The sequence below is a fragment of the Natator depressus genome, chromosome 9 (assembly GCF_965152275.1).
Source record: "Natator depressus isolate rNatDep1 chromosome 9, rNatDep2.hap1, whole genome shotgun sequence".
NCBI classification, from domain to species: Eukaryota; Metazoa; Chordata; order Testudines; family Cheloniidae; genus Natator; species Natator depressus.
The window spans coordinates 97,602,600-97,623,503 of record NC_134242.1 but is presented as its reverse complement, the minus strand read 5'-3'; the positions used below and the strand labels follow the sequence as shown (position 1 = coordinate 97,623,503).

At 45.1% G+C, this 20,904-nt stretch overlaps 1 protein-coding gene across 1 annotated transcript in view; it reads right to left on the bottom strand.

Moving 5' to 3' along the window:
• Positions 1-1,861: 1,861 nt before the first annotated feature.
• GPC3 (glypican 3) overlaps positions 1,862-20,904 on the bottom strand; it is a 266,732-nt gene continuing 247,689 nt past the window's right edge. Inside the window, exon 8 of the mRNA XM_074962746.1 lies at positions 1,862-8,274. Within this exon, the coding sequence (XP_074818847.1) occupies positions 8,105-8,274 (170 nt within the window). The 3' untranslated portion in view covers positions 1,862-8,104. The remainder of the gene's footprint in view (positions 8,275-20,904) is intronic.

Below are 20,904 nucleotides of genomic sequence, written 5' to 3'. Positions count from 1 at the left end.
CCAAATCGGTCTCCTGGGGTGTGGGCCTAAACTGAGTACCCAGAGTCAGGTCTGCACCTGGTCACCTTCCTGCTGGTTGGGACATCCGCTCACGTCTGGCAAGTCCATCACTAAAGACCCCATCCTACAAACATCTAGGCACATGCCTTGTGGCTGCATGAGGAGTCCTATTGAGCAGTATAACTGAGAGCAGGATTTGGCCTGTAATTTCACTCTATCCTTAGGTTTAATGAGGCCATCAGCTGTAATGTGATTGCTGTTCCTAATCAGATTTCAAAGACAGTTACTTTCAGCAATTTGAAAAATGCCTGTCGGATCAAAAGGAAACAGAACAACTAACACTGGCTTGTATTGTGCAGGATAATGACGACCACTTCTGGCCTTAAAATCTACAAATGCCTTCTGTATACCTCTTCTGCTCTGGCTACTCTGGGCCACTCCAGTGCCACAAAGCAGCCATGCCACGTTACATCACTGCAGGGGTGCAAAACAGCTGGTGCACTCTGGTGAATCTAGCCTTACATGTCATCACCCTTTTAAACTTACTAAGACACTGGATGCTGCTTGATTTGGTCCTTTCAGCATGTGAAGCTCTTAGCAAAGCACAATAAACACAACTTTTGAAAAACAGAACGGAAGCATTTTAGTTCTCAGAAACAAGAGCTGTATGCACCAGCTGTTTCAAGCAGCTGTTAAATTTGTTAGATTAGGAAGTCTCTAGCATTAGAAAATTAGCCAATTGATTAATGGACTAGGATTTCCCTTCCAACAAAAATGTTTTGTTTTTAAATTCTAATTTATGCCTGGCTAGTACATAAACAGATTGCACATGTTTGGTTCAAACAGCTGCCACCAGGTGAAAAAGATGCTGGGTCCTTCATCTTTTTTTAAGGAAGCTTGCAAACCTGCGTGGAGAAATCATGTGTGTGCATAGGGTGCTTTGCGATTTATTTATGGCCCTTTACATCAAATGCAGGTACTGGGCCAGATGCTCAGCTGGTGTACACTGACGTAGCTCCCTGGGCTGCAATTGAACAGCTACACCCCTTTACCCCGGCAGCGGTTCTGGCTCACTGTAGTTTAACAAGAACTAAACTGGGCAACATCATTTAAATAGACACCGAAGCCATGCTGGGTGGCTCTGGGATGCTGCAATATGGAATGGAGCCCTTTTCAGCAAGGTCAGCAGTTCAATAACCAGCTGTTAGACAGAATGCCAGTTCTGCAACATATCTCCTTCGATAAGGACAAAGTCAGAAAGCAGGAAATGTGATGTGGCAGACTGGTGGAGGCTCTGGAAATGGAGAATGAAGAGGCAAGAATCAACTCTGCTTCTTCGCAGGGGATGAGAACATTGACACGAGCTTTCATTCTAGATTTGGCACTTATTTAGGATAAAATGTTTAAAAAGCACCTAAGTCCCACTGACTTCCAGTGAGACTGAGGCTCCTAAGTGACTTAGGCACTTTTGGAAACAGGATTTAGGCTCCTAGCCACCTGGGTGCTTTGAAAACACAACCCCACTCCAGAGAATTTCTCTTGCATGCCCTTGTGGATGAATTTGGCCCATGGAGTCTGGTTGTCAGTGGGTGCATGGAAGATATTTGTACCTCAACCCCAGTGACACTAGAAAGAGTTGCAAGAATAATTCCTGAGTGAACTAATCGGAGCGTGGGACCCTATCCACACACAAGCAAAGGTATAACACAATCTATTGGCTGGACAAGTTCAGACTGGAAGTAATACATGTTAAAGAGTGAGGGGAGTTAACTATTGGAACACCCTATCAAAGGTCATGGTGGCTTCCCCATCACTGACCTTTTTGAAATCAAGATTGGATGCTTTTCTAAGAGCTCTGCGCTGGGAATTATTTTGAGGAAGGTCTGTGGCCTGTGCTGTACAGAAGTTCAGACTAAATGATCACAACAGTCCCTTCTGGCCTTGGAATCTATGAATCTTTCTTATAGGCCAGGCTTTCTGGGACAGTTGGCTGTTACTCAGTGACGTTATTTGCATGTATTCTCTAAGGAAGCCCTGCTTCACTTACTCACGTCTAGCTGATTTTATCTCCCTGTAGATTTGTGTGTCTGCTGTAACAAAGCAGTTGCTGCTCAGTGAAAGGAGAGGGGTGGTTGCTTAGAAAAACAATTTTCTTCCTTCTTACAGTAGCTTTTGCAGAAAGACCTAGGAATTGGGTCATACATGAGTTCATAACTTTTAAAGAAAGAAAAACAAACCCAACAAAGATCATCTTCTGCTTATTAAATCTGTGAGCTCTGGGGCAGGGAATGGGTCTTTGTGTTTATGTGTGTGCGAGACAAAGACCAGAACAATGGGGCCCAGATCCAGCTTGTTGCCTCTGTGCTCTATTGTTAAAGACGTAACTATAAACAATGGATTCCGACCAGGTTGCTAGTAACCAAACATGACCCGCTGCTGGCTATTCAGTAGCTTTATTGCACTATTATTTATATTACACCGTGCCAGATGCCGACGAAGACTTGGTGGTCTCAATGCAGTTCTTACTGGATAAAAAGTCCTATCATAATTCCTACCATTTGCACCTTTCTTGGGAATCTTTAGCAACAAGAGCAAAGATTGAAAGGGCATGACAATTACGCTCAACACTGGAGTTTGCCCATTCAAAGTTAGGATAACGACACATTCACAGGGCAGCAGGGGGAGATTGCGCAACTCACAGCCCAATCTGGTCCCTGCCACCAGCACGATGTTCACTGAAAAATGTAAGAAAATCAAAAAAGCTCAAACGTGTTCGTTTTCTGACTTCCTCTCAATGGCTAGCGCATTGCAAAGAGCTGAGTGAGCAGGAAGCGGGCAGTACCACAGTCAGTGATCAGAAAGTTTAAAGGGTAATTTGAAGGAGCGTTACAATGGTTTCAGAGACTATTTTTGACAATGGCAAGACATTTTTGTTAAAAAGAAAAATCCATGAGAAACATTCCAAAATCATTGTTAACACACACACACACACACACACACAAACACCACAGGGGAGAATTCAACCGTCTTTCTAAGGTTATAATGTGTGGTTTTAGAACCTTGGCAGATACAGGATTCAAGGACTGGTTTTTGTGATCTATTATCATAACACAGTTTCAGAAAAGATGGCTTCGCTTAACAGCATGTCCGTACAAAGGAAAAACAGGATCAGCATGCTACAGAACAGACTGTCAACAAGTATTACTATCACATTGCAGATTGGGATTACTAGCCAGGCGTTACGGAATACAGAAAAAGGTACGGTCGGTATCACTTTACCAAGCAATACATTACATCAGAGTCTCATCATTGAAAAGCTGATGTCACACACCATGCTGTCTCACTACTTAGCGAGGCAAGAAACAGCATACAGAACATTTTGGTCAAGACAGAAAAGCCCAGGGCAATCCCTTGCTTTGGAACACACCATCATTATTCGACAGCCGGCAGGTTCCAACACACAGTGTCCAACCCAAAAGAATAGTCCATTTCCAGGCTCCAAACCCCCAAAGCCAAAAGGAGCGCTGGGAGAAGGAGGAGCGGAGGGAGAATTGGATTGCCCACTGGTGGCCTGAAGGCGCTGGCAGCCAACCCCCTTGAGAGAGGCAGGGCTGTGTGCCACAAGGCACGCCCTTCGCACGGGGTCTGTTTCAGTGTCAGTCCCAGGTCAGAAAGAGCAGGGGGCAGCAAGAGGGTTAAGAAACAAATCTGTTTTAAAAATATGGCTGAACATGGAGGTCCCCCCCCACTGAAGCCAACAGGCGCTCTGCTGAAAAGTGGACTAGATTGTGGTTTGCCCTTATGTGGCTTGGGCGTAGGTTGGGCGAAGGGAATAAGAACTCCCCTCTCATCAACCCCACTGCAAAGCCCAACTAAGGGCTGGACAGAACTGCAGGCCCTGCTACCCAACTGCCCCCTCCTGGGAGCAGCTCAGCAGAAGTGGGGCAGGGAAGGGTGGAGGGTAGGTAGTTGCTGCACCTTTTACAAAGGCCGTAGCAAATTAACCCCTCAATGCAACCACGGAGCTCTGGCTGTCACAGGCCCTGAGACACACCGTGGTTCCCAGTGCTCTCCCTGTGGCAAGGGGCTTTGCACGGCCCTTCCTATGGCCTGTGCTTAGCAATGCAACTGAGTCCAGCATTGGTACTTAGATCTGCTCCTGCACATCAAAACCCAGGGCTGGGGACCCCTCAGCCCTTACTCACAATGCTTCGCTGACTTTGGGCAGGCTCTGCACCAGCCACTGGGGCCTGTCCGTGTGGAGTAACATGCAGGATCGGGGCTTTTGTAAGAGCAGCCTTGGAAACTGGGAAGAAATTTGCGCTCTGGAGTGAGCCTTAGGGGTATGGTTTAAAAAAGCAAGCAAGCAGGAGGAGGATGAATGGGAAAAGGCAATCCTGTTTCTTGTTCCTAGAACTATCTGAGCTTCTTAAACAGCTGTGAGAAATAAAGGCCAAACAGTATTTGATGTGTGTTTAAGGCAGAGTCCAGCAGCCTTGCTTCCTCCCCAGGCCAGTCTGTAGCCAGAGAGCCCAGACTTCTCTCATTGAGGAGACACTGCTCTTAGACTTCAGCCTAACGGAGACATACTCAGACCTTGTCTACACTGGTGGCGGCACGTAGGGTAGATGAGTCACACGCTGCAGCGAGCAGGCAGAGCCCACCCTCACTGCGGTGGGTAGCTACATGCAGCCGTGAAAGGCTTCAGCAGCGAGGAGACAGCGAGGAAAGGTTCTGGAAGCTACCCGCTGCCGGAGCCTTTCACTGCCCCGAGGACAGGCTCTGGCCAGGGGATGCAGAGGGGACACTACACGGATACAAACAGCAGTGCCTCACCGTCTTATGCTGCTAGTTACACGTGTGCGGTGTTTGTACTCTGAGTGTAGACTTGCTTTCTGGAGGCTAGAGGCTCCTTCAATGTGAATACTCTGTTGAGTGATATTGTCTTCAGACACATGTAGAGGGAGCTGAGTAGCCTTTACCATTTGGGGCTATTAAATCCACGAACACCGGAAACTATCAGTTAGTGTCAGTAAACAAAAACAGGGCACGCAGAGGCGACATTGTATGCAGCCGTGATCCTGATAGAAATAGAGTAAAAGGGATTTTGTGTTAAAAGCAAAGGCCAGGCTGTAGCGTGGCTTACTAAGGGGTGAAATTTGCCCCTGTGCCGCAGGCCAGCACCAGGGGTGAATTTCACCCTAGAGTAAATGAGAGGAGTGAAAAATGTATTAAACTGAAAGGGCAATAAACACTCCAGCTATACAAAGATGGCTGAAATCTCTCAACCAGGCTTCTACTACACTCAAGTGAGAGAAGCACTGGGAATTCAGACTGCCTTGCCAGGGAAGTTTACAAATAATTGAAAGGCTAGACTGGAAAAGAAAACAACAATGCTTGACTCCTGCTATACTGAGGATTAGTTTTCAAAGCCCCCTAATCTGAATAGGAACCCAGGACCACCAGTAAAATAAGATGAGAAAGAAGCCTCAGGGTCAGAAACTGAGTCAGAACATTGCCTTTGGAAGGGTTATCTCTGGACTGGTTGATATTATGGAATTTGTCTTTCACCTGGAAGATGTAAATCACTGCGGGATAGATTCCATCATCCACTCTCACACCTAGCAGTTGAGTCCTATTGATTTGGATGTTTAAGAAGAGTAGGGGGTGGTAGCATCGGACCCTCACTCATAAGACATTGCTTGCAAGGGTAGAAACAAATGCAGTTTAGTGCCACAAAACCTCAGTTGTGAAAGTCCTTAACGTTCTGGAGGCGAACTGCAAAGATGTTGCTGATAATTAAAAGCTTTGTAAACATTAAAAGCTGCTTTGTAATAGTTCCAAAATGGGGGAGGACAGACGGGGACCAAGAGCATGATTTGAAAAGATCACCTTTAAGCAGATGTTTATGTGCAATCAATTTCTGTGCAAACATCCTCAAAAGTTCATCCTTGAGTTCAGCCTGAGCATGAGAGGGGGAATTTTTTGGGAAAGTTCTGCAGGAGGGAACCTGCCAGCTCAGGACAGAATGGATCTTCTATGGCACAAGCACCATAACCACGGGCTGACCCACCCAGCAGAGAAACCATGAGACTGGTGCTAGCAACCTGATGCTCCTATCCCCCTGGTATAAATAAGGAACAATTCCGTTGCAGTTGGTGAGTTTTATATCAGGGTCAGGCTCATCAGTTTAAAGTAACAGGATATTTTTCACCTTTTCAAGGTATCCTTTAAAAAAATCTTTGCAGTTCACTTTTCAGAAAGATATTTACTTAGTAGCTTTTTAAAGCATTTAAGCTCTGAGACACAAAGTATTTAAAGCACACATACAATACAGTGCTAAGGCTACCAACACCTTAAGCTGAAATATACAGCCTGTTTTGGCCAGGAACCAAGACAAACTTTCCTCGCCCCTAACCCAAAAATGTCATTAGGTTCTAGCCAAAAAGCATATGTTGTCCACTGTGCTCTGAAGACCAGCAGTCTGGGTCGCTGATGGCCTTCTCCAGGGCAGCCAGTTCCAGTTTCCAATTTAAAACTTTCCTACGCTTTAAATTTGTGAAAGAGGGATTTTGATATGCTATCCACAAGAAAATAATTATTGGAACAAAAATAACATACACAAGAATGTTCAAATAAACGTCTTATTGTGCTGTGTGTGTGTCTCCTGCCAATCCTTGCTTTTAACCTACGCAATGGGTTGGAGGCATGTTATTCAGCCCCGCAAAAGTATGGCACAGCACCACCCTCTGTCCTTTGTCTGGAGCTGTGTTTGCACATTTCCTAAGGAAGAAGAGGGTCTGTTCCTGGAGTGTGCTGCCAGGACGTACGCACCAGGTCCAGCTGACCCAGAACTGTGAGACAGACTGGCTGGCTGCCGCAGAAGGGGCTTCCCAGGAACTGTTTGGATTCATGGGAAGCGAGCAGCAGAACTGCCTGAAACACAACATGCTGACGTTGTGCCCTCTCATGCGAGAAGCACTGCTCTCCTCACGTACCACCATTGCCAATACATCCTCCTGGACACAGGACAGTGGCATGGTCCGAGTGTTCCCATGCCACCATGAGGATGATCAAAGATAGCATGTCCCAAAACAACCTGCTGTCAGCAGGGCTGCTTTGATTTAGCCATCTTTCATTCCAGGGTAATTTAGTCTTTAGGCTCAGCCCAAGAATAGCCCCAGGAGGCAATGTGCCACCCCTCAGACACAGTTCCACCACCAGTCGCTGGCTTCCTGTTTTCCCCGTGCTGGCTGGTGTGTAGGCTCCACCCATTTCCTGCCCACCTGCGCTGGTGGGCGGGAGATAAACAAGCACCTACTCTTGGGTCTCCAGACTCAAGATGCAGTGGCCTTGCAGGTGGAAGTCTGGTTCTTACTCCCTTGTGTAAGTGCGTAGTCACAGGCTACCCCTAAATGTTTAGGGACCACCCTTGCACCCTATGAAGTCAATGGGAGTTTTCCTACTGACTTCACAGGTAGCAGAATCAGGACCAGGGAGAGGAGAATTTCTGAAATTTGATCAGTTGGGCCAGTGGTTCCCTTCTCTTCCTTAATCTCCTTCCCCGTTTTGGACTTGCACTGTGTTTCACACTGCACCCCCATGGCCTCACCATTATGTGCCTGGTAAGTTTCCCAGGGATGCGTATTAAATTTGGAGTCGGTGCCAATGGTACTTAAACTACAGAAAAACCTGGGTTAAGTCAGACAAGAATGGGGGCAGAAGAACTTTGGTGACAATATTCACTAAACCTTAGATGCTACGCTAGCTCATGCATGTTAAATGAACTCAAAACAAAATATGGATTTCTGCTTAACAGGAATGAAAATTCAGCCTTCGTCAACTGATATGAACATAACGTAGTATCACCCTTCCGAATTATTTTTAAAAGCACTACTTGGATTTACTAACACTAAAATTCACCATGAACCACCCCTGGTGGTAAAGATACCATTTTATTTTACAAAACAAATGTAAGTCATTCACTTAATCTTTGGAAGCGTGCCTATATGGCAGGAGGAGCACAGTTCAGAATGTTTTCTTCAGAAAGAAATAAGGAGAGAAGTTGATCCCCAGGAAAATCTGTTGTGGCTACTGTACAAAGTCAATGGGCCCACATAAGGAAGGCTGCCATGAAAATAGTAGTGACAGGAACATGCTTCCATGTGGTATTTCCTGACCCCAGGTTGTGAACCACTGTATCACCTTTGCTTTGCTGATTCGAAAGTTGGTTGTTTGAGGGAACATCATCCATATCCAAATCATAAGCCAGCTCTGAAAAGGAGAGAGAGAAAGATTGTTACTGAGCACAGTGTACCAACATCCGGCCTGACTGTATGTATGGATTCTATATTATTATGGAATGGCCTAGAGGTCCTGACTGGGATCGAGGCCCCATTGTGCTGGGTGCTGTACTAATACCTAGTAAAATAAAACACATTAACTCCATTTTTCAGATGGGCAAGAAGTACAGAGAGATCACGTGACTTGCCCAAGGACATGCAGGAATTGAACACACATCTGCTGAGCCCTACTCCAGTGTGCCAACCACAAGGCCATCCTTCCCCTATGGAAAACTCCCTGTACTTAGGGATCCCTCAGGATGCTCACAATGGGTGAAACCCAGCTCTGTGAACAAGGCCGGCACAGATTATGCTCTGCTCAAGTCTCAAGACAAGGCGTAAGGGAGACCTAAGTGGCAGCTAGGGCCTGAACTAGTTCTCAGCTCAAGGGTGGAGGTCCCCCGTTGAAAACCTGCATAACAGATGTTAATCTCATACCAGGCCCAGCCTTGCAGAGTTTTGGCAGCATATTTGGTAACATTAACATAACATTGCCGCAGCAGCCAGCGAATCAATGGGTGGGGTCTACAAAACCCTCAGCGCTGGCTTCATTTTGTTCCCACTGGATTTTTTTGGGGGGTGGGGGGAGGGGAGAGGTTACCACAGATGTGAATGGGAGAAGAGCTGGGCCAATACTGGGCACACTTGAAAATACCACCCAATGTGCGCTTCTCACATACGAGAGCTTTAATGTCCTTTGTTCTTCCCACCACAGGGTGTTAGAAGCATTCATCCCTCCATGTTTGCCCAGCGCTTTCCGAACATACGTGCCAAGAACGTTTGTTCCCGTGGAAGTCGGGGGCTGCGGGGGTGGTGGTGTCACTGGAGAGCTATTTCCAAAGCAAATCAGCTGGGCTTTGTTTAAAACAAAAATCGCATCTGGCTTCCACACCGCTCATGTTTGCAGAAGCAGTGAAGAAATCCCAGTCACGCTAGTTCAAAGCGAAAGTCCAGCATATGGCCGATGCACCACTTCCGTCCTATTTGGAGAGCTTAAGCAGGATGGAAGTAGTGCTCTGCTCAGGCCCTGCACAGGGGTGTATTTCACCCCCTTTTTCTTTTTTAGCTTTAAAACATGCTGTCTCTGACATCTTTCATGCACCTGTTACGTTGCCTGCACGCATTTTCAAAACGCAGGGCAGTTAGAGCGAGGATAGTGTCAATGACCAGAGGCAAAGCAGGACCTAGTGTTGTAAGACAGGAACCTCCAGACTAACTGCCTCCCACTCAAAGGATGGGGAGGAATTCTTCTCAAGCCAATGTCCCATGTAAAAGAAAACCCTCTTCAAATCTTGGAGAGAGCTGCACAGCAGAGTTCTCTCTCCAGCGGACCAGCCCACTGACTGGTAAAAGCGCCTATCCCCTGACAGTGGTTGCAAAGTCCCACTGAGCAGTAAATCCTAGGTGCCAGACTTGCAGTGAAGAGACAGAGGGAAAGAACAACAACAAAGCCAGACAGAACAACCCGAACAGGGAACATTTTGCAGTACAAGGCTAGACAAGAAAAAGCAAAGGCAGCATTTGGCCAGCGACGACAAAAGCCTCCCGTACCTAGAGCCAATTTGCAGCAATGGAGAATCAGGCCCTCAGTGCGAAGGGGATGTGGAGTTTTCTGTGCTACGCAGATGGGAGGGAGTGCAAAGTTTCCCCAGTTCAGTTTTTTCTGCTTGGCATTTTTGTTGTTGCCTTTTCCCTCCATCTCTGCAGTTGGGGCCAAGCCTCCCATGATCTACTGTCCACTGGGAGCCTATTAAACCATTGCTAGGGAATAGTGGTTTTGCACGGTCCCATTTCGTGTCACTAGAGGTGGAGTCCCGCTGATTTACACCAGCTGAAACTCTGGCCCACAATCCATTCAGTGGATTGGCTCAGTCCCCTAAGATGGGGTCAGTTTGAATCACCACTCAGGCAGACCAAGGCACTTACGGGCTAGTATCAAAACACCCCCTCCTTGAGAGAGAATCCAAGAGACTAAAACACTCCAGCAAAAAACCCAACCCCATCAACCTAATAAACATCACTGCCAAAGCAAAGACCCAGACAATATGTCTTAACCAATGTACCCACACACAGAGCAAAGCAAAGCATAAAGATATTAGCATGGCAAGTGAGTCAGTCATCAAAGGAGGATCAAAAATTATTGAAAGGGAACACACACACATACATACACACACGCAAGCGAACGCCAAGTGTCAGTCTCTCTCTAACTCATCCAAGATATTCCCACTGATTGCCCCCAAATCGTCTTCTCCCGCCGTCCTCTTTTCTATACGCTCTCTTCCTCCAGAGAGCTGAGTGCAGATTCAGGAGCGTGTGACACAAGCAGAGTTGCTATCCTGAAACTGATATGCAGATAAAGCCCATCTGTCCCCCGCAAGAATAAAACTTCCATCAGATCTTGCTGCTTTAAGTATTCAGGCCCTTGGGAGACAAAGCAATGGGAGATAGCACCTTTCACCTTAAATAGTTCAAATTTATCCCAGGTCAGTAGTGACCAAAAATCGTCACTATAAGATGACTCTTTGGTGACCTACGTTGAGCTAAATTGATGGTCTCAGTTCAGGTCTCATTAGAAAGGCGTGATAAAATCCACAAGAAATCAGACAGGCCAAGGAGCGAATGGGTATATATTTATTTGTATTACCACAGTGCCTAGGAGCCTTGCTCATGGACCCAGTCCCCACTGCATTGGTGTTGTACAAACACAGAGCAAGAAGATACTCCCTGCCCCAAATGACTTACAATCTAAGTAAAACATAAGAGGCAGCCACTGGACAGGCAGACAGACTGATGCAGGGGTAAGAGTACGGTATCAGTGACAGACAGGGATCTCAACACATGAGCGGCCTAACCGTTGTCAAGTTTTTTGTAGGCTTCAGGCAAAGGAGAGTTTTAAGGAGGAATTTGAAGGAGGCAGCTTGGTGGATGTGTATGGGAATCACCTCCCTGTCAGGAGGAGCAGCAGGGGAGAAAGCGTAAAGGGGCTTGTTTGAAGCTCTAACAAGTCGGCGGTGGAAGCCAGCATCCTGGGCCGATGGGAGGCGGGCGCTGACATCCCAGTACTGAAGGAGAGATGATAGGTAGAGTGGGGATTGACCATGAAGGGCTTTGAAAGTGAAGACAAGTAGCTTAGTGCCCTGGAACACTAAGAGGTGGTCCCGTCAGTCAGGTTTGAGTCACAATGGGAAGATAGCACAGCTCTTGCCTCCACCATATCTATTCTGTGGAGAAATAAGGCATTTTAGTCTACAGAACTGACCATTTGGTAACTTTCACATGGACCCTGGACTGGGAGAACAATGAGAGATCCTATTCCTCATGGCAAATTCTGGGATCCATGACTGAAGCAGATCTAGAATCATATGGAAATACAGACGTCCTACCCAGAATGTTCTGTGCAGGCGCGGGTGCGAGTGAGGTCAGTAGGATTTCAGGAGCTCTGCTCATGAGTAAGGCTAAGATTTTTTCATGGATATTTTTAGTAAAAGTGAGGGACAAATCACAGGCAACAATGAAAAATTCACGGAAGACGTGACTTGTCCCTCACTTTTACTAAAAATATCCATGATAAAATGAGAACTCTTGGCAGCTGTGGGTGGGCTGGGAGCTCCAGCCCTTCCCCTCCCCCCCCCACTGGGGGCTCTGAACTCGGGAGCTCCAGGGGTCCCTCCTGCCCCGCCCCCAGGTGAACAGTTGCGGTGGTTTCCGGGCCACCTGGGACTGCGAGGAGTGGCGGGGAGCTCCGGGGATGCCCCTGCTGCCCGCAGCAGCTGGGAGTGGCAGGAGGTTCACCGGATGCCGGCAGCAGCAGGGGACCCTGCAGCTCCCAGCCGGGATTGGCTGAAGTCATGGAGGTTGCAGCCTTACTCATGAGCCACTCTTCTAAGGAAGGGCCCCTCAAGCAGTTTGGAGGAGGGCGGAGGATATACAGGTAGCTGTCCAGGAGGGCTGTCAAGAAGAGGAGGGGAAAATGAGCTGGAAAGCAGCGGGTTCTCCAGGAAGACCTCACTTGGGTAAAGGAGGTGTCTGGGGGTGAGTTAGGAGGCAGGTCTGTGAGGTCCTGCTGGGTAGGCAGCTAGGATGCAAGGTCAGGCTGTAGGAGGAAGGTTTACTGTTGCACAAGAGGATAGTGAATGCTGGGAAGGGGCAGGTATAGATTGCAGCATCCTCGTGAGAGTGGGAGGAGAGGAAACACTAGCTTCTCCCTGTCACAGAAAATGGCAGCTTCCCTGTAAATAACTGAGGAACGTTCAAACAAAGCTAAACTTTAAGCTAGCAAACAAGACAAAAATCTCTGAAAACTGTGCCTGTAAGTTTGGTAATGAGATATCTCACCATGAATTGTGTTCTCTGTCAGATCAGTGGCAACGGTTACGGTCGACTTTCAGTCATGAAATACCACTCTGGAATAAACAATGATCATATTTCCATGTGGTTTCATAGACGTATGGCTGTATCTGCTTAAACGCCAGCAACTTACATCTTAATTTGCAACCTATTTTCAGAGGAATGATTACATGGTTTGATTTAATAAATTTGCAATTACACTACTTTGCAGTTAGCCTTTTATGGAATAATCAAATGACACCAATGCTGGTCCATTATTCCACTGGAGTAATGAATATCTAGCTAAGAAGAACAGAAAATATTTACCTGTAATTGCTATTTTCTGAAGGTTCTTCTCATGTACACCCACACTCCCACCTCTGGTGCTTCTGTGAATATATATATTCCATTGCACAGTTTTCTAAAAAACAATAAAGTGCCTCTCCAGCCGGTGGTCCATGCCTCTCTACTGCTGAGGCAGAGTCCTCACTAGAGCTGGTCAAAAAATTTTTCAGTGGAATGTTTTTCTGTCAGAATTGAAAGTGTCCACACAAATGTGTTGATTTTGACAGAACTTCATTCAAAAATTAAAAAAAAAGATTTAATAAAGTCCTTCTTGGAGCAAAATATTTTGATTTTTTGTTTGAAATGACTGTTTATAAATTGATTTTTCACATTATAATTAATAATATAAAAAGTTAAAGGTCTAAATCAAAACAAAACATTTCGATTGACCTGAATACATTTTATTAACATTTTCTTTCATGGGAAATTTTGAAATTCGATAGTTTTGTTCCAGTTTGGACAGAATCAATTTTGAAATGGCAGAATTTCTTGCAAAATGGAAATTCCACTTGCTGCACAGCCATTGTCTTTACCAAATGTCATGGTTCCCCTTTGGCCAAAGTAAAAGGAAAAAATGGACTTTAAAAAAGCAGACTAAGAAATTCAGAGAACTGGTAGGTAAGGTGCCATGGGAAGAAATCTAAGGAAAATGGAGATCAGGAGAGCTGGCAGTTTCTCAAAGAGATAATATTAACCACACAACAGCAAACTATCCTGATGCTAAGAAAAGACAGGAAGAATTGTAAGACGCCAATCTGGCTCCATCAGGAACTCTTTAATGACCTGAAAATCAAAAACAAATTCTACAAAAAGCAGAAATATGAACAAATTGCGAAGGATGAATAGAAAAATATGTAGGAACAAAATCAGAAAGGCTAAAGCACAAAATGATTTACACCTAGCAAGGAACATAAAAGACAATAAGTAGAGGTCCTATAAATATGTTAGGAACAAGAGAAAGACGAAGGAAAATGGAGGTCCACTACTTAGTGGGGAAGGAATAACAACAAGAAGGCTGAGGTGTTTAATGTCTATTTTGCTTCAGTCATCACTAAAAAGGTTAATTGTGGCCAGATACTTGACACAATTAATATTAACAACAAGTGGAGAGGAACAAAAGCCCCAATAGGAAAGAATAGGTTAAAAATATTTAGATAAGTTAGATATATTCAAGTCAGCAGGGCCTGATGAAATTCACCTGCGGGTACTTAAGGAACTAGATGAAGCAATCTCAAAACCATTAGCGATTATCTTCAGGATCTCATGGAGGATGGCAGTATAGTTGTGTGAAGAGGTTTGTGTGGCAAATTTCTACCACTGCCCAGCTACTTTTCAACTTCTCTGTTTGGGTAAAGCTTCTGTTTTAAACAGACTTTGTGTTGTTTCCTTCTCTAGGTTTATTTGTGCCTGATTGATTTTGTTGTTGACTTTTGCCCCTATTTTATTGCCAGATTTTCATGACATAGGGCATTATAGCTAATTTTTGTACAAATAGTATTTCTGTAAATGTATATTTGCTGTTCTGAGTCCATTTTGCTTAACTTCCAATAAGCATGTGATGTCATAAAATCTACTTCTCCACCCTCGTCAAACAATCAGGAAGGTGTCTCTGGGGTTACCAGATAACCAATTTCAGACATAACCCTGTTAAAAAGAAGCATAACAAATGAAACTGAAGTTCTAAAACACAGAAGCCAGAGTAACTATTTTCCCTAATCAGATCAATTCCTGAAATGGCCCCTAAGAGAGGCAAAAATGGACATTGCATTGACCAGGACTGTTTCCCTCATATTAGTGTAGGTATATACAGTGCCACCTATGACTTTGATGCTAAGCAAACCTGTGATGGAGACCTACAGTATCTAAAAAAAGGCACCTTCAAGGAAAGGGGAAAAAACCAAATACATACCTTAAACAATCGGTCTGTATTTACCCCAGTAAAATAACCAGAGATAGGCTTCTTATTAACTTTCCTACTTTTAATCTGCACTTTCTAGCTATCCCCATCTTCATGCTTGTAAACTGTCGGAGTTGTGATGCACCCTGTAAAATGCAACAGTTTCTGCTACAAAGCAAAGAGATTTTTTCATATACACTCCAAAAATCTGTTTCTGCTTATAATCAGTCCAACGCTGTCCAGAGGGTATTTCCAACAATCTGTACTAATTACACACTCAGTCTTCATTTGGTTTTTGCCCTTCTTGTCCTTTGTGCTGCAGATTAGATAAATCTGCTTAAAATAATAGTCAATCATTAGCACTCCTAGTGTTTCTGAGGGAGGGTGTTGTTTTTTTTACATGCAAACAGGACATACTATACAGAGTCATCTACAGTCCTTACCTAGTTTACGAAACGTCTCCAGCTGAGCACAACTGACTCCCCCGTAAGTATCTTTTGCAACAAAAGCTACTTCTAACACAGAGCTGCTGTGTGTTTGCTCCTAGCACATCAAAAGCTGCAATCATCGTTCTTGCTGCAACATGCAGTACGGATGACACCCACAAATAACGTAAACTTTAAAATATGGGCTTTCCGGGTCTGAAGGAGTGAAGTTCTGCCACGGATTAGTATTAGAACGATGTGTGTTATCTCTGCACAAGTTTATCAGGTACAAATAATTAAAACACCCTCCTTCCTGAACGGCAGTCATTTTGGAAGCATCGTCAAAGTCAGTTAAAGCAGAGTAGATTGTTTTTGAGTTGGCATAAGAAATTCCATTGCAGCTGGCATAAAAAAGCCAGGAGGATAAGCATTGGCACGTAGGCAGCATTACAACAGGCATGCACACTCATGAAGAAACCATATTTATGCCTGGTGAAACACCATAAATAGGCAACGTATTTTTAAGCAAATAACTGGAAGCAAATGCCTTGCAAGCAAAGGAAAATGACATCAAAGAGGACAATGCGTTGCTACAGCAGGCTCACCCAGACCAACAGGCAGATCCGCGAGCAAAGCCAGGAAAGAAGAGCCGCTATCGAGATGCCAAAGCTAGAGAATGTCATTCCACAGCCAAGCATCTGGGCCTTTGGCTGCCAAGCTTGCACCAGCAGATGGCTTCAATGTTGGACCTAATATAGTAACATCCTAATAACTGATGTCCAGGCATGAAAACTGCTCAAAGTGGGGCATTTACTAAATCTGTCAGTGCCCTAGCACTGTGCTGGGTGTAGCGTGAGCTCTCCCTGCTGAAACAAAATTATTTTTGTCGAACACCATAGCTCCTAAAATGGGGTCTGTGGAGCACTGGTGGTGCACAAAGAGCTTGCTGGGGACACGGTGCCAGCTCTCCTTGTTTGCAGATGAGAGAAACTCAGCAGACACGAGGGCGGGAGGGAATGGAGAGCAACAGTGTGGCAAAATGTTTTCAGAGAGGACACAACGTGTAGGATGTCAACAGCAGCTGGAAACAGCAAGAGGGTCAGCCTGGAAAAGCCAGCCCCACACACTTTGCCATCATTACTGCTCCACGTAAGCACTTGCTGTCATTGCCAGATGGATGTTATGAGATTGTAACAGGGATGGGTGGGAGCTTCCCACGTGACCCCAACTAAGATAGGATGGCCTACAAGATACTTTCTTTATTCATAGAATTGTAGGACTGAAAGGGACCTCAAGAGGTCATCCAGTCCAGTCCCCTGCACTCAAGGCAGGACTAAGTATTATCTAAACCATCCCTGACAACTGTTTGTCTAACCTTCTCTTAAAAGTCTCCGATGATGGAGATTCCACAATGTCCCTAGGCAAGATTAAGATGTGGTCTTCACTTAGGAAAAGTTTGGTAAAGTCTGGGGCACAAACATTCAGGTCCCATTAAAGAGGAGCACATATTCTAGTATCATGACAAATAATATGATAAGTGATGGACAAGATAGTAAGTACCTATGGCCTGACAGTCGAGTGGTGGAACAAGTGAATAGGTTTCCCTATTCAGGGAATCTAATTACATTGGACAGAAGACGTGAAAAGAAATCAAGAGAAGAATATAGCTTGAAAAAACTGTATTCAGCAACTTCCAAAGACTTCTATGTTGTCAAAAGTTAAAACGGCATATCCACACTAGACTGCTGAAGTGCTACATAGAGTCAACTCTCCCATACAGTTCTGAGAGCTGGACACATACAAAGGACACTGAGAGACAACTCAGAATATTCGAGTTTTGGTGTTATAGAAGAATGCTAAAAATTAGCTGGATAACCAAAACTACAAACAAAGTGGTGATGAGAAGGATGAATTTAAAAAGAACACAATTACTTGAGACCCTCAGTAAAAGAATAACATCTTTTTGTTGACATGTAGCTCACCAATCGTACAATGCTTCGCTTCCATATTCATACAATCCAGCAAGATTGCAGGCAGACCAGGAAGAGGAAGAAAGACAGCCAGTTACATTGGAAGTATCGTCAGATGAACCGGTATCCAAAGGAGAGTGGACGTTTTACAACTCTGTCGTGACTGCGAAAGATTGAAGGTGGTGGTCCATAACCTCCGCAGTGAAGAAGAAAGAAAGAAAAGTCAAACCACTGTAGATAACTGTATCCCTGCCAATAGCTCTGCCCTTATCTTCTCATACACCATTGCCTTCTTCATTTGCTCTTCAGTCCTATCTGGGCCCTTCGTTTCTTTTGCACCTCTATCAATGTCATCTCTTAGATCTAGAACAGCACCCTAAAGAATGTATGTAATGCTTTCCTCGCTCTGCTCCTTCAAGGAGCTGAAATCCCACCTGTTTCTCAAGGCACTAACGTTACACTGACCATCAACCAGTTGTTTTGGTGATTGTACGGGTCTGCACTTTACCAGCTTGTGGTCTTACATGACTAGTCTTTGGGAGCAGGGAACCTGTTACTTGTCACAGCTCTCTGACTGTATGACACTATGCAGTACCCCAAGTCTCCTTACAGTAAGAGACTTAAAGCGCTCATTGTTTAGCTGATCAAAATGATCAAGAGATGGCTAGATTACAATGTACAAGTATCTTCCCAGGGAGAAAACACTGGCACTAAAGGGCTCTTTACCCGAGCAGAGAAAAGAAGAACAAGGACCAAGGGCTGGAAGCAGAAGCCAGACAAATTCAAATTAGAAAAAAGGCCCATATTTTTAACAGCAAGGGAACAAACTACTCAGGGAAGTGATTGATTCTCCATCTCAGGATGTCTCCAAATGAAGACTGGTGCCTTTTGGGAAGACATGCTTTAGCCAAATACAAGTTATTTGGTTCAATACAGGGTGAAATTTAATAGCCCATGAGATGCAGGAGGTCAGACTAGATGACCTTCTGGCCTTAAGATCTAGGACTCTATTGACCCTATTTACTGTAAGATGTCTGTGTATGTATGTCTCACGTACACGCACACATCCACAATTTATAAAAATAGACAATTTCATTAAACTCCACTTCTTACATTAAACAGATATAAGTACTGTGGAGAACACCAAAATTTCTGCTCACTCCTACCCCAAAATTACAACACCCTGGTTTCCAATACAAACAGATACTTAAGCAGGAGTATGTATTTGCACGTTTGGCTTATGAAACCGATGCCAAGTAGGCTCCTTGTACATTCTTTACACACACACACAGTTATCCAGCTGTGCTGTACCATGATACAGTAGGATACCACTGCACATCTGCTCCTCCAGGAGACCCTGAAAGTTCATAAACAGTTAGACAAGAATGATTGTATTTTACTGGGGAGAGTTTACGCCACAGGCTGTTAGCGCTCAGATCCTAGAGCTCCCACAGATTTATTAACTGCCTTATTGTCTAGAAAGTTATAATGCACTAGCTGAGGGCATGGCATATGCTGTGCCAGTCCTGATTCTTGTACATGTCTAGTCATATTTTGAATGAGCATCCAGACTGTTACAGAGCATCTATGTGGTTTTGTGGTTACGTCTCTCCACCGCCTCAGCACCAATTGACAGGGTGTTCCTCTTGGTTAATGGTGAGAAAATAAAAATGCATCTAGCCACTGCAGGAGGAGAGGGAACGAAGGAACCAACAGCTAAACACCACTCATCCATCATCTGTGACCTGGCCAGAGAAACTCCTGCTCAGAGGTGAGGTGAGAAATAAAACTGCCTTCCTGGTAAGCAACCCATGTGAACTGGTCTCAGATTAACTGATTTGAAAACCAAAAGCCCCTTTGGACATGTACAGATCACGAGCTTCTGATTGGTCCACAGCAAGTGCAAACTGCCCTTTAGAACACGTTTTTACGGACAACCCGAAGGGCACTCATGTTATTTCAAGGACACGACTGACTCTGGGTGAAGATCATCCAGGACGAATGCAATGCCCTAGCAACACCTCTGCCCTATCTGGCAGTTGCACAAGAGAGCTGCAGGTGGAGACGCCACACAATGGGTCTCCACACCCCTCATGTGCCGCGGAAGAGGTATCCACCCAGCCCCTCGAGCCAACTCCGGGGTGGGGGAGGGACAATGGCACCCACTGGCCCAAGATTTCATGGTTCAAGTGGAACAGAAGGGCTGCAGCTGTTACGCCGTTAAGTGCTACGTATAATTATTATTACTGCTTCCCCTCCCCACCTAGTCCAGAGTAAAGGCTGTGGGGGAGGGGATACCATACTGCAGTCCTGTCCTGACCGGGGGTGGGGGGGTGCGTGTGGTGCATTTTACCAACATAAAGCTCTATTATTCTGACTTTATGCAGGTAAAGTGCATTTCACACTAAGCGACCGACCAATTATTTAAGCAATGTTCGTGCATCCTTTGATTGGACCTCCATTATAAATGCATCACACAGCGACCTCCATTCCTTCTGATATCACACGACCCCTTTTCCAACACCACTCTGGCCTCCAGAGCTATCCATTATGAGCTGCTCCCATGTTTACTTTGCAAGGAGCACTTGTGACATTGTTTTTCAGCCCTCGGCCTTTTTCTCGATTTACCCTGAAGAGAATCTGGCACCTCCATTTGCATTAATGATTTTTCTTTGGCAGTGAGTGACAGAGCTCCTGAGTTGTACCGCAGAGTGGATTAATGAAAACAGGTTTAAGCAAAAGGAATTGGTGTAATCTATTAAAAATTAACAAATGCCATTTGCATTAACTGGAAGCTCCGGAGTCCGTGTGTTGTAACAACATAGGCCAGCAGTCTTCAGCCAGAGGTGCAGGTGCACTCCCGGTGCAAGTGTTGCTACCTGATCTGCACATGTTAAAGATTAAAGGGGGAGAAGAGAAGCAGAAGAGGGAGGCAAATAGGCAAGAGAAAGAACTAAGAAGTCGGGGAGAGAGAACACAAGAGTACACATGGGAAGCAGAAAGAGAAGGAGGGGAGCGGGGAAGAGAGATCAGGAGAAAGGGCGGGAAAAGACAAGATAAATGAAAGGAAAACCAAATGGAGATCTGATGACCACAACAGCATAGTGTGTGTGGATGAGATGGGGAGCATGCAGGGGGTGGGCCTTGACAGGACATCGGAATTCCACAGTGGATCAGTCCCGAGATCCATCTAGCCCAGTATCCTGTCTCCCGATAGCAGCCAGCACCAGATGCGCCACAGAAGGGTGTAAGAATCCTGCAGTACCAGGTGTGGGATAATCTGCCCCAGACATTCAACCTCCTCCTGATCTCTAACAGAGATGTATAAAAAGATCTTCTACACGTTCCACAGTATGCATCCGATGAAGTGAGCTGTAGCTCACGAAAGCTTATGCTCAAATAAATTGGTTAGTCTCTAAGGTGCCACAAGTACTCCTTTTCTTTTTGCGAATACAGACTAACACGGCTGTTACTCTGAAACCAGAGATCAGCTTACGTCCTGAAGCATGAGATTTCATATCTCTTCCAATAATGCTGTTATTCATTATGATCACTCTGGCTATTCTTGTTATCCATATAAATGTCCAATCCCTTTGTGA